At 47.1% G+C, this 14,834-nt stretch overlaps 1 protein-coding gene across 1 annotated transcript; it reads right to left on the bottom strand.

The window, feature by feature from the left end:
• Positions 1-345: 345 nt before the first annotated feature.
• LOC109926111 (BTB/POZ domain-containing protein 3) lies at positions 346-12,750 on the bottom strand. The gene is made up of 3 exons (XM_048621304.1): positions 12,664-12,750; positions 8,999-9,117; positions 346-2,017 (listed from the first exon to the last, which is right to left on the bottom strand). The coding sequence occupies exons 1-3, from the start codon at positions 12,742-12,744 to the stop codon at positions 985-987; spliced, it is 1,233 nt and encodes a 410-aa protein (XP_048477261.1). The 5' UTR covers positions 12,745-12,750; the 3' UTR covers positions 346-984.
• Positions 12,751-14,834: the final 2,084 nt, after the last annotated feature.

Below are 14,834 nucleotides of genomic sequence, written 5' to 3' on the forward strand. Positions count from 1 at the left end.
AATTTAAGTGGCAGGGACTTTTGCCAGCAATTGTCAGAGAAAACAGCCATGCAAAGACCTCAATACAGCACCTCCCCAATCACCAGAGTTCCCAGAGCAAGGGGAAAAAAATGGCTGCTTTCCTGGACTTGGGCAACTGCGGCCTGTGTGTTGGGACAGAGGCCTTCACTCTGTCCCAGTCCGGGGTGGGGGGGCAGACAGAGACACGGATGGGATGGTAAGTAGGTACGCTCCAACAGCCCCCACTCCTGCCCCCACCTTTTGAACCCACCCCCCTTCCCCCCCCCCTCCTCCCCCCTTCTACACTCCCCTCCTCCACCCCCCCACTGCACAATCCCGCAGGAGGCGACGGGAAAAGAAAACCCCAGCCTTCTGGCCAAAGTGTAGGCCTCCAGCGATGGCCTTTAGGACCCAGGAGGTGCAGGCGGCTGATTGGCCAGCATCTGCCGGTGCTCCAGGATTCCGAAGCCGCAAGGGGCTCTTGTGGCTCCGTGGTAGTGTCCCTACCTCTGAGCCAGGAGGCGCCCCCCCCCCCCCGGGGTTTTCAAGGCCTACCTGTTCCACCCGGATGCCCAACGCAACCCCTGAACGGGTCGATTAGAAAATACCCCCCAGGCCACCCCTGCTCTGGCATAATCTCGTCCAGTGACACCAATAACGACCCCCCCCCCACCTCCTATCGACAGTGAGGCAGTACGCGACCCACTGCCCTTCGGGGTAGTGAACTTGATCCTTCAATTGGGCCTGTCACTGGGCCTTTTTTTTTACACAGCAAGGGCAAAATAAACCCCTTGCCCGCTGCCCATAAACTGGGGGGGGGGGCACGGGGAATATGACATTCAGCTACACCTCCTCAAGGAGGAGACCACGGATGATGGACCCAGCGATGCTGAAAGGTTGGAGCGGGGGAGAGGTGGGGTCGGGGAGGTTTCCTTGCGTGACACGGAGCGAAGGTGGGGTGTACAGGTGGCTCAGCCGAGTGGCTCAGGCGTAGAATATCAGCTCTGGTAGCTGCCCTCCTTGTACCCCGGTGCCATTGGTGCTGTCTGAGGAGCACTGGAACTGGAAGGAGACTTTACCACACTGCACCTCTGTCATGCCCTCCTGTCCAAAGTAACTGAGCTCGTTCCCGTCCAGGACCACGCTGGCCGTGTAGAAAGTGTCCGGTTCGATCTGCACCGGGTGCTCGAACCACACCGGGAAGGTGTGGCTGGAGCCATCCGAGTAGAATTTGGTGAAGTTCTGGCACAGCAGGACTCCCTGCCTCTTCAGCTCGAGGGTGGCGCTGTACTCGGCCGCCCCGCAGCTCGAACCGTACAGCCCGAAGCCGGCGACAAAGACCCGCTTGTCCACCGCGAACTGGATGCTGTCGCAGCGTCCCCGGTAACGCCACTGGTTGCTGCGGTAGGCGCAGGACTGGAAACGGTGGCAGCGCTGAGGGGCCAGGCCCTTCCGGGGCCTGGAGACGAACTCCAGGTCCGGCTTCTTGGCCGCGGTGTACCAGAGGAAGATGTCGTTGGTCTCATTGAGCGTCAGGACGCCAGACTGGGCGGCGCCGTTGGCAAAATCGTCCAGGGACATAGCGGGGATGCGGATCAGGTAGAGTGCCTTACCCAGGACCTTGCGTTTGTTCTCGATGCTGGTGGAGAGCTCCCGCCTCTGGCACTCCACCTCGGCCCAGTTCAGCACGGCCTCGAACAGGACGATCTCCTTGGCGTTGAGGGTCTCCCGGTTCAGGATGCTCTGCAGGGTCTGGTAATCGATGTCGCAGAAGCCCTCGGACCTCAGGGCCAGCTCGGCCTGGGCATCAATGACCTCCCAGCACCTCTGGGTCAGCTCGGGCTCCTCGAACAGGCAGCTCTGGGATAGCAGCACACAGGCGTTCTTGGCGCTCAGGCTGGTCTCCAGGAAGTTCACGCAGGCTCGGGCCAGGTGAGGCACAATGTACTTCTTCGCTGCGTACAGGGTAGCCAGGACAGTGTCTGCTGCCAACTCAATCTCATCGCAGTAGATGTACCTGCAAGAGAGAACCAGGGCCTTTAAAAATCAGGAGCTGAATCCCAACTTGTCCCAGCTTATTCCAGGAAGGGGAAAAGGGACCATTCCAACCTGAGTCAGTGTGGCTTGTTGTGTTGGGAGGAGATAGCCACCCCCACCCACCCCATGTTGACAGCTATTTGCTGCTGTTCTTCTCTACAAAGGTGGCTCCTCTGAGCTTCGGCTCGATGACAATCAGATCATTGGCCCTCTACAATACAACCCCTGCCTTCTTCAAAGGGGACTGGGGCTAGTTTCGGGTTCCCTATTGAAGCCTCCTCCTCGCGCTACACACGTAGGGCCCACTCGGCCCCTTGCGCCTATACTGACCTTCAATCAGACCAAGGCCGATCTGGATCTCAGCTCCGACTCAGGAGGGATGGAGGGGTTGGATGCGGCTTTATACAGCGACAACCCATCTTATCCCTCTCCTGAGTTATATCTCTTGGTCAAATGCACTTTTGTCAGTGGGAACTTGGACGCTCTCCTCTGGTGGGTTTGCAGAGGGGATCAGGCAGTGGACCAGGTGGAAACTGTGTACATCCCCCTTGCCAACGCCCCAATGAGGTTTGTGGTAAGAATGCCCGGCACAGTGCTTCCCTGCATTTATAATAATTATGACCCTTACATGGACCATTCATATGTAGCCTAGGCAAAGTTGGTATTAACCCAGCGAGGGGCATTGCTCGGGGAGCACGATAGGCAGAGTCCCTACTAGGATGTTCTGGGGGACTGCCCAGCCCTCCGGTGCCCAATTGAGGTGCCCGGCATTGGGAAGAAGAGAGAACACTGATTGCTACCCACTTACCCTTGATGTTGAAACATCCACCTCTCCCCACTCCACCACCAAACCCCTCCCCACCATCATTCACTCATAGATCGTCATCCAGCCACCAAACTGGGTGTCTGCTCGGTGTTGTACCTGAGTCAGCCAATGCCTCAATGATGGCGCTGCTGAGCACCAGAGCTGCTGGTCTCTGATTGGCTGGCAGCACCTCCTTGGGTCCTTGATCTGTGTGGGAGGGGCATCGCTGGCCTATCAAGTGCCCGAATGGAATTCAGCCATGATCATACAGAATGGGGGAGCAGGCTCGAATGGCCTACTCCTGCTCCTATTTTCTACATCAACTTCATTAAGGAAAGAGGCAACATGTAGCTCTTGAGATCACAACTCATAGGAGCAGGCCATTCAGCCCATCGAGTCGCCTCGCCTGTCAATGAGATCATGGCTGATCAGATAACGCTCAAATCCTTGTTCTGGCCTTGCTACCTTTCCATCCAGCAGCTACGGCCTACGGCCATTGTCAGAATATAAATGTAAAAAAATACAAAAGCAGCCATCAGAAAAGTGAGAAGAATTTCTCTTTACTCACCTCTACTGAAGCCCCTTGCTTAGATGACACAAGAACCAGTGACTAATGGGGTTTCCAGGTTAATTTCTTCCTTGTATCCCTCCTTCCAAGGGATTTTAAATCATTACAAACAACTGATTAAAAACTTTACAAGGTGTAACAGCAACTGATCCGTGTGTGTGTGTGTGTACACGAATGCGCACTACTTTAACTATTATTTCCTGTTTTGCAACATTAGGGCACAAATTCCACAACCCCTAGCATGAGGGATTTCAAAACTAGGGGCCACATTTTAAAATGAGAGGAGAAAGATTTAAAAAAGACATAAGAAGATGATTTTTTACACAGACGGTGGTTTCTGTGTAGAATGAACTTCCTGAGGAAGTGGTGGGTGTAGGTACAATTCTAACATTTAAAAGACATTAGGATAAGTACATAAATAGGAACAGTTTTGAGGGATACAGGCCAGGAGCAGGCAGGTGGGACTAGTTTAGTTTGGGATTATGGCCAGCATAGACTGGTTGGATTGTTTCCGTGCTATATAACTCTGACTATGACTCTATAACACCTGAAGCTAACTAGATAGTCCACCTCTTACACCGCCTAAAATCAATGTTGGTAATTGGGAAACAAATGTTTTCTTCGGCAGTTTGGTTTCAGAGTCAGGTATTCCAGGCCCACTTTAGGAACCTTCTTTTATGATTGCGTCGGTGTGCGATACCTTGGAAAGACTTTTCCACTTTAAAGACGCTATAACAGTGTCAGTTGTTGTTGCATTGTTCAGGGACTAGCATCCATTGAGACACAATGTTTTAGGTTTAAGTCCCACTCCAAAGACTGGAGCATCATCTCAGTCCAGGTTATTGTAACCAGTGCACTGCTGAGGGAGCGCAGCGCTATCGATGGGGCATTGTACCAAGATCTCACTGTCCCTCTCTAGTGGGCAAAAAAGATCCAAAAATAGAATATCAGAGCAGTTAATCAGAAAGAAAGAGGGAACATTACAAACCTGTCAATAAAGTTAACACTCCGCTAATTAATAACTAGAAAATCTTGAAATCGTTGAAGTGATGAATTTCTCACAAATTGGTGTGGAAACTCAAGCTTAAGGCTGCACACCTTCTGGAGCTACTACACAGGAACACGTGGCGAACACATTGCGAATGAACAGTGTGTCAAATGTTATGAAATTTGAATTGGAAAATGAGATCTGAGATGTAGTTTTAAAAAAAGGATTTTCTGAAGAAGGGTCTAGGCCCGAAACATCAGCTTTCCTGCTCCTCTGATGCTGCTTGGCCTGCTGTGTTCATCCAGTTCTACACCTTGTTATCTCAGATTCTCCAGCATCTGCAGTTCCTACTATCTCTGGTAACTATCCAGTTAAGGTAGTAGCTATCTCGTTAAGAATTTTCCACTTTGTGTATGTGCGATAGAAATACATTAGCTGTGATCCCACTGGTCTAGTGGACCTGTCTAGGGTGATGGCTCTTTGTCCGTGGAAGTGTGTCAGTTATTTTGAAAAAAAAACTTTGTTGCTAACTTGACTTTTGCCTGATCCAATCTGAATACTGGAATGTCTGAGAATTCAATATTTTTCTTGTGTGCTGTGGCATTAAGTTTAACGGAAGGTTGATACTTATTGAGGATATTGACGAGTTCTGCCACTGAGAGAGTCCAAATATCACACTTGTCCACACAAATGCAGAAGGTTACATTACGATGTGACTACATCACCTAAAGGAGTTTGAGAGAATGTAAAAGTAGCCCCAAAAACCCAGAAAAAAAGCCCTTAAAAAGAAAGAAAAATGTGCTGTGAACCTGACTATTAACCCTAAATTGGTAATAAAATCAGAAATTGCTGGAAAAACTCAGCACGCTTGGCAACATCTATGGAGAGAAAGCAGAATTAACCTTCTAGGGTCCAGGGTTCCTTCTTCAGAGTTCTAAATTGGTTTCCAGTACAAATCTTAGAAAAATTAACATTATTTGGTATTTAGTAGTGTGCTAGAGGCTACATATATTTACAGACAGGACCCCAGTTCTTTGTAGGCAGAAGGAATTAGCCCTTTCATTGCAACTTTTCAACGAGGGAAGGGTTATGAAGACAGCTAATCCCTGCTCCTTGTCTTATGGCATTGCCCTGACCAATCAGATTCTGTGTGGTCTGAATTTAGATTGACAGTTAACAGTTCTTGCTGCATTTTCATGCCAACCATACTCCAGCCAATCAACACACTTTTCTCATGCTGTATAAACTGTTCACCTCCTTTCTCAGTTTTGTTTTCTTGCATCCCAGGCCTGATGTGTCTAAGACAAACAGCTTTGAATTCTTGTCCTATTTCAGCAATGCTCAATCAAATAATATAGCCATTATGAGAATACAATCAAATGTGCACTGACCCCATAATCACAGAAGCTGGGATTCATTGATTCTATGATTACGGGGGCAATGCACATGTGATTGTGATCACAAATCAATTACTTGCCAGACCGCAGAAACAGTTTTCATGTCAATCCCCATCATTGTCCGAAAATATAAATAGTATTCAGATTAGAATTCACATTGAGACTAATTGTGACTAATGCAAGTCATTCTTTCTTGTAATTTACTGAAATAAGATTATATTTCTTATGGTTCATCAAATTGTTACTTAATCCTTAGTATAAGTGAAAATATACTGTACAGTTATTTGTGTTCCTCTGTTACTTCAGTGTTCCAATGTGGTGAATTTCAGAGAAATCAGGCAGAGCAGTTAATATAACACAGTGTGGAGCTGGAGGAACACACAGGCCAGGCAGCATCAGAGGAGCAGGAAAGCTGACATTTCGGGTCGGGACCTTTCCTGCTCCTCTGATGCTGCCTGGCCTTCTGTGTTCCTCCAGCTCCACACTGTGTGTTATCTCTGACTCCAGCATCGGCAGTTCTTACTATCTCTCAGGCAGAGCAGTTCCTGCCCCTCGGTGGAAATCTTTAGCATTATGAGCGAGGAACATGTGACTCACATCACTGTCGCCACTGCAACGGACTCCCCCATGAAATGTTAAAACTGTGAGACCTCCCAATTGCACTAACGTTCCCGGGGAACAGAACAAACCTAGAGCGGAAACCGCACTGTATCAAGGTCAGTATCAGGGCTGGAGGTTTTAGCATTGTTGACTTGGCGAAACGTTAAGTCTGTTGCTGTCATTCTCACCGACGTCGGAAAAAAATACTCTCTCACGCGCGCACACTTTGGTGACAACCCAGCTCTCTCAGGCAACCAGCCTCCCCAGACTCGTCTCATTTCCCACACAGTAAGTGCTCACGTTCGAAATGATCGCTCCAATTTTGTAGGATGATCGCCCTTTGTCGATTGTAAGGACTGCTCTATACTGGGTTTGGGAGCTGCATGCCAAATGCTTAGGACGCAGGGTAATACTGTGTTTCTCTCCCAAACTAATAGAAGCCAGGCAATATTTAGACAGAGCGCGACATTTTGTATGACATTAACATACAGCCCTGTTAAGTTGCCTGTCTAAGGATATTGGAAGCATTGACTGTGGTTTGTGAATGTGGCTCACCACCAGCTCCTCAAGGTCAATTAAGGTTGGGCAATAAATAATAAAACAATGAGGAGTACAGATAGAGTTAATGGTAGTTGTCTTTTTATAGCACGGAAAGAGGCCCTTCAGCCTATCAGGTCTGAACTCGTCATCAAGCATCCATCCGTTCTAATCCCATTTCCCAGTAGCCTTGTATGCTGCGGTGTTTCAAAGGTTCATCTAAATACCTCTTCAAAGTCTTGAGGGTTCCTGCCTCTACTGCCCTTATAGGCAGTGAGTTCCGGATACCCCTCACCCTCTGGGTGAAAAAAACTATCCTCAAATCTCCTCTAAAACTTAGGTTACCTTAAACTTGTGTCTCCTGGTTACTGACCCCTCTACTAAATGGAAACATTTCTCCCTATCAACCCTGACTATGGTCCTCAGAACTTTGTACACCTCAATCAAGTCTCCCCTCAGCCATCTCAGCCTTAAGGATAATAACCCCAGCCTATCCAGTCCTTCTTCATCGCTGAGTCACTCTAGTCCACGTAATTTCCTGGTGAATCTCCTCTGCCCCCTGACTAGTCTAATCACATCCTTCCTGCAGTGTGGTGAACAGAACTGCACACCAGTACTCTAATTGTGGTCTAACTAATATTATGTTACAGATCCATCATATCCTCGTAGCTCCTGTATTCAATGCATTGACTAAAGACAAGTATCCCAGATGACTTCTTAATCTCCTTATCTACCCATCCTGCTGTCTTCAAGGATCTATGGACATGCACAGCAAGATCCCACTGATCCTCTGTACTTCCTGAGGTCCTATCACTCAACGTGTGCACCCTTGCCTTGTTAATCCTCCCAAAATGCATCACCTCACCATTTTCACAATTAAATTCCATTTGCCACTGTTTAGCCCATCTGACCATCTTGACCATACTGTCCTGCAGTCTAAGGCTTGCCTCCTTACTGCTTACCACTAATTTTCACATCATCTGTAACTTTCTGACCATACCTCCTGCACTGTTGTCTGTGTAGTCACTAGTTCTTGCTTTACAAGCGATGGAAGTTCAGTCTGTACAGCGGTGTGTACCATCTACAAGATGCACTGCAGCAACAGTTGTATAAGTGGTTGGTGAGGCTGCACTTGGAGTATTGTGTACAGTTTTGGTCACACTGTTATAGGAAAGACATAGTTAAACTGGAAAATGTGCGAACAAGGATGTTGCCAGGACTAGTAGGCCTGAGTTATAGGGAGGTTGACCTGGATAGAACTTTATTCCTTGGAACGTAGGAGAATGAGGGGTGACATTATTGAGGTGTATAAAATCATGAGGGGCACAGATAGGATGAATGCATATAGTCTTTTCCCCAGGGATGGGGAATTAAAAACTAGAGGGCATAGGTTTAAGGTGAGAGGGGAAACATTTAAGAAGAACCTGAGGGGCAACTTCTTCTGGTGTGTATATGGAATGGGTTGCCAGAGAAGGTGGTTGGGGCAGGAACAAGAGCAATATTAAAAAAAAAAATTGGATAGGTACATCGAAAGGAAGAGATTAGAGGGATATGGACCACATGCAGGCAACTGGAACAATCTGAGTGGGCTCCATGGTCAGCATGGTCCAGGTTGGGCCGAAGGGCCTGTTTCCATGATGTATTACTCTATGACTCTAGAACTCACCAAGGCTCCTTCGACAGCACCTTCCAAACCCGCAACCACTATCATCTAGAAGGTCAGAGGCAGCAGATACATGGGAACACCACCACTTGCAGGTTCCCCTTCAAGCCACCCACCATCCCGACTTGGAAATATATCGCCTTCAGTGTGACTGGGCCAAAATCCTGGAATTCTCTCCCTAACGGTCCACTTTCAGCACATGGACTGTGAGGGCTTACGAATGTGGTTCACCACCAGCTTCTCAAGGGAAATTAAGGATGAGCAACAAATGTTAGCCTAACTACAGTCTTAATTATTTCAGACACATATAGAATGCCACTTGCCTTTGAAACAAAACCTCTATCGTCAAAGGCTTTTACCGTATGATGCAGAATATATAATGAAACAAGAGAACGGCACTTACTTCAGCAAAGTGAGAAAAGCACAAGGTTCGATGTCAGGAATTCGAATTTCATCCTTATCTTCTGCCAATTCCCCATAAAACATGGCGTGAAATACTGAGCTCCCAACGGCCAGAACATACTGCAGGGATGGAGATTGCAAGAACAGTTAAAGCTGCTGAGGTTGTAGGAAGATCTCCGACAGGATCATGGCAGCATGGGAACAGGAAGAGGTCAATTAACTCCTCAAGGCCGGTCTGCCAGCCAATGAGATCATGGCTAATCCATGTCCTATCTTCATTTGAGGATGTGATGGCCTAGTGATATTATCACTGGACTGTTAATCCAGAGACCCAGATAATGTTCTGGGGACTTGGGTTCGAATCCCACCATAACAATTTGAAATTCATAAAAAAATCTGGAATTAAGAGTCTAATGGAGACCATGAATCCATTGTTGATTGTTGGAAAAACCCAACTGGTTCACTAACATCCTTTAAGGGGAAAGAAACTGCCATTCTTACCTGGTCTGGCTTACATGTGACTCCAGGCCCGCAGCAATGTGGCTGACTCTTGACTGCCCTCTGGGCAATTAGGGATGGGCAATAAATGCTGCCTGGCCCCACTGATGCCCTCATCCCGTGAATGAATTAAAAAATAATAGTCACCTTGACCCTATGCCCCTTTGGATAGAAATATTCTATCATTCCCCAATTTAAAGTTATCAGTTGACCTAGCATCAATTGATGTTTTGGAAGTGAGGTTTTTTTGATTATCCTTTTTTACACCTCCTTCCATGTCCTTTAGCCACCCCCACAGCCCAAGCCCTGTGATGATAATGGGTTGCTTTCAGGACTACCAACCCCTTTTCACCTACTCAAGGTCTCCATGATCAGCACATCTCCCCCTCCAACCCCACCCTGGCTTACCATCAGCCATCCTTTTGTCTGCCTGACTTTCTGGGGACTATTTCCACCTATTTGTTCATTCCTTTCCCCCTCCACTCTCCAGCCCCTGTCACCAGCATAAAGATTCCACCACGAACATAGACCTTACCCAGCAAGCCAAATGTTGATGATCATCCAGATGCAGGAGTAAAGGGCATTTCATTCTGACTGCAAACACTACAGGGGTGCAAAATTAACGACATTACTGTGATGTGGGTCAGTGGGCAGAATAGTGAGGTTGATGCATTTATTGCTTTCACGATGACTGACCAGTTAATTCTCCTCCAACATTCCCAGTTAATGAAAGGAACAATCAATCCTTGCAGCAAACATAGGAACAGGAGTAGGCCATTCAGCCCCTCAAGCCTGTTCTGCCATTCAAATGAAATTCTGGCTGACCTGTGTCCTAACTCCATTCACCTGCCTTTGGCCTGTAGCCCATAATCCCTTTGCTTGAAAAAATTATCCATCTCAGATTTAAAACTAACAACTGATCCTGCATCCACTGCCATTTGTGGAAAAGAAAAGAGTTCCAAACCTCTACCACCCTTTGTGTGTAGAAGTACTTCCTAACATCTCTCCTGAATGGTCTGGCCCTAATTCTTAGTCAATGCCTCTAGTTCTGGAATCTCTAACCAGGGGAAATAGTTTATCGTTATCTACCTTGTCTTTTCCGGTTAATATCTTGAAGACTTCATCAGACCACCCCTTAACCTTCTAAGTTCTAGATAAACAGGCCGAATTTATACAATCTTTCCTCATAACTTATCTCCATCATTCTTGTGCCCAGATTTGCTCAGAGTACTTTTTATTCATCCATGGTATGTGGACAATCACTGGCTATGCCAAAATTTATTGGCAATCCCTAATTCATAGAATCCCTACAGTGTGGAAACAGGCCCTTCGGCCTAACAAGTCCACACCGAACCTCAGACCATCCCACCCAGACCCATTCCCCTGTAACCCACCGAACCTACACATCCCTGAACACTATGGGCAATTTAGCATGGCCAATTCACCTAACATGCACTTCTTTGGATTTTGGGAGGAAACCCACGCAGACACAGGGAGAATGTGCAAAGTCCACCTGAGGCTGGGATCGAACCCGGGTCCCTGGCGCTGTGAGGCAGCAGTGCTAACCGCTGAGCCACCATGTCACCCCAAATTGGGCAACTCATTGGGACACAACAATTAGAGGTCCCACCGAGATTCGAACTTGGATCACTGGATTCAAAGCCCAGAGCGCTAACCATTATACCATGGAACCAACAGTCCAGATGGCAGGTAACAGTCAGCCATATTGCTGTGGATCTGGAGACACATGCAGGCTAGACCCAGGTAAGGATGGCAGATTTCATTCCCTGGAAAGTATTAGTGAACTAGATGGGGTTTTCCCCACAAATTCATGGCCATCATTAGACTCCCAATTAAATGCGAACAGGTAGGATGGACAATAAAGCATGAAGACATTTATTGTAGTAAAAGTCAGCATTGAGGGTTCCCAGGCCAGAATTAAAATACACCCTGCTTCATAATTGGTGCTTTGGTGTACAACATCATTGAACTTTCAACATTAAAACAATTAAAGAAACAGTTTGTGCAAAATTTTAGAAGTGTTTCCACTGGACTGATCTGTTGTAAACAAATTTGTTTCACTACGAAATCTCACTTTGTTCCAAAATGCTGTACCGAACATCTTTGACGTAACGCTTGCAGCATTTTGTGCTACAAACTCTCACAGGGACACAGGAGCAGGAGTTGGCCATTCGGCCCATCCAGCCTGTTCCACCATTCAATCGGATCGTGGTATGATCCATGAGCTGAGTCCAAATACCCGACTTGTCCACAGATCCCTTGTTGCCGTTAGTTAACCAACAGGAATGGATCACTGGGTTGTAAAATTGATAACTGATCTAGCATCATTAGCCATTAGCAGAAGGGAGTTCCAAATTTCTGCCAATCTTTGTGCATGGAAATGTTTCTTCATTATACTCCTGGAAGGTCCAGTTCCCACTTTTACACTCTGTCCACCAGTCCTAGACTCCCAAACCGGGAAAATGTCTCTCAATTCTAATTACTTAATGTGCACTATTAGCACCCTTTCTCCCACCACACTCCACCCTCCACCCGGCAACTGCATAAATGCTGACCCCCTCTATGTTTCACATCGGCTCTAGTGAAGCGTCATCTAGACATTGGCTTGCTCTCTCTCCATGGATGCTCCCTGATCCATTGTGATCTTCAGCATCTTTCGTTTTCAGTAAAGATTCCAGTATCTGCAGTAATTTGCCCCTACAGGAAACGCAGTATCTGTCTGTCTACCCAAACTGCTTCCATTAATATCTCAATCACCCCTAAACCTTGTACATTCCATAGCGAACAATCCCGGTTTGTGTCTACTCTCTCCTGGTTCCAGGGATAATTCTGGTCAATCTGCAGTACACTCCATCCAAGGCCAATAATATCGTTCGTAAGACATAGTGTCCAAAATCACTCGCAATGACTCTAAACAGGGCTTTGTACACCCACAGCCCGTCTTCATATCCCGTTGTAATTTAGTGATTGAGATCAAAGGGCCAGCATTCCATCATCCCTTCTGACTGGGTTAGAAAAGGAAAGGGACGGTTTTTATTTCAGAAAGCACATTTACATTACGAGGTGCACATGACTGAGGCACGCCGACGTTTCGTTAAATAACAGTCTCAGTTTGCATCAAACCCCACCCTCACCCCCGTTGCTTACCTTGTGCCCAGGCAATCGCTGAGTCCCTCCTTGTGGTCCAACCACAAAGTGAACGTCTGCCATCAGGTCATTGTTAAACATCACAGCATTTCTAGGGGAGAAGAGAGTGGTCACATGTGCATTCCATCAGAAAAGGTCATGCATTATGTGACTGTAGAAACTTTACAGCTCAGGAAAAGGCCATTCAGTCCATCAGGGGTATGCTGGATGCAACAAGAGCAATCTAGACCTAAATTCCACTCAGACAGAAGCGAAGTAGCCCTTTCGTCTCAGGGTGGGTTCCACTCGGCAGCGATTAAAGCAGTAGCCTTCAGGGTCTTTCATTTTATAGGGTGCAGTTCAGAGAAAGTTCACCAGGATGGTCCCTGGAATGGAGGGACTGTCTTATGAACAAAGGTTAAACAGGTTGGGACTCTACTCACTGGAGTTGAGAAGAATGTGAGGTGATCTCATTGAAACATATCAGATTCAGAAAAATCAATGCTGAGAGGGTGTTTCCCCTCATGGGACCAGAGGGCATAGTCTCAGAATAAAGGGATGCCAATTTCAGACTGAGATGAGAAAGAAGTTCTTTTCTCAAAACGTTGAGAGGTCTTTGGAACACCTTACCACAGACAGCTGTGCAGGCAGAGTCCTCGTGTAGATTTAAGGCCGAGATAGATTCCTGATCAGCCGGGGAATCAGGGGTCACGGGGAAACGGCAGGAAAGTGGAATCAGCCATGATCCTACTGAACGGTGGAGCAGGCTCGAGGGGCTGAATGGCCTTCTTGTGCTCCTATTTCTGATGGCATTAGGCCCTGTACCTTATAAACGTGATGAGGTCTCTCCTTCTACAACCATTTCAGGCAGTGAGTTCCAGATACCGACCACTTCCTCGGGTGAAAGATTTTTTTGTTTGACTGCTGTCATTCTTGGTTAGTGAGATCTCCTCAAAGGACGGCAGGTTCTAACACTCATTCGTTGAATGTGCGCATTGCTGGTTGGAACAGCAATTTTTTTTAAGTATGAAGCGCCAGCCTTCTGGCGTAGGTAGGACTTGAACCCAGGACCTCCTGGCCTAGAGATAGGACCACTATCCCAGCACGACAAGAGATCTCTTTATTTACAACTAAGTCCAGAGGGTAAGTTAAGAGTCAGCCACATTGGAGTCACATATAGGCCAGGCAACAATGGTAGATCTCCCCCCGCAAAGGGTATCAGCAACTTTTAAAAACAATAAACTTTAGGCAAGTTTTTTTTTAAATTCCAAATTAAATTTCACCGTGTACAATCGTGGGACTGACACCCATTACCCTAGAGTTGCCAGCCCAGCGGCAACACCTCCACGCCATCACCTCTCAAGTCCTTTTTGCCCCACTCTGCTGAGGCCCGAGAGTTTGAAAAACCTCAATCAAATCTCCCTTCAGCCTCCTCGGCTGGAAGAGAACAACATGCAGCAAGGTGGATGCTCCCTCAAGGCTCCACTCACCGTAAACGCACATCCCACGCCGCTGTTTCATCAAAAAACAATCTCAGAAAACCAAGCGAACCTTCACTCCTGTCATGCAGTCACATTGTACTCCTGTCTGTGGGCCCCCTCTCCCCAAGCTTGTTTGGCACAAACTCCCCCTCCTGACTTTGTTTATTTCGCTGTGAATCACAGACAACCACCAGCACCAGAAAGTGACCATTCGGCCCATTGAATCCATGCTGGACCTTTGTCTGTGCACCTGTTCTTTAGTCCATAAGGCCTGCAGTTTGACTGTCAACTCCTCATCATCACGTGGACATGCAAACCCCTCTCAAAAAATTATTTACCGAATCAGCTTCCATTCAGATGCAGCTTTCCAATTCTTAAACTACTCTAGATGTTAAAATACACCCATCCCTTCCCTCCCCAGATCTTTCGGCCTGTAATGTTTAAACTGATAACCTCTATGTTACTGACCTAATTGTCAGAGACTGGGGCAGAATGTTTAGACTTCCCCTCTCTTGAAATGTTTGCCTGGCTTCTCTCTATCTCATTTTTAAACATTGTTTCTTGCCGAAATGGATTTTAATTTTAAAACGCAGCATGTTTACCTTTGACACAAAATTGCACCTGTTTGGGGGAAAGACAGGGAGTGACCCTAAAGGATTTCCACCCTCAGTGGCTCCATCTAAAACTATGACAGAAAGATCACACACACAA

Source organism: Rhincodon typus, unplaced genomic scaffold (genome assembly GCF_021869965.1).
Source record: "Rhincodon typus isolate 14 unplaced genomic scaffold, sRhiTyp1.1 hic_rhity00000457, whole genome shotgun sequence".
In the NCBI taxonomy this organism is placed as follows: Eukaryota; Metazoa; Chordata; class Chondrichthyes; order Orectolobiformes; family Rhincodontidae; genus Rhincodon; species Rhincodon typus.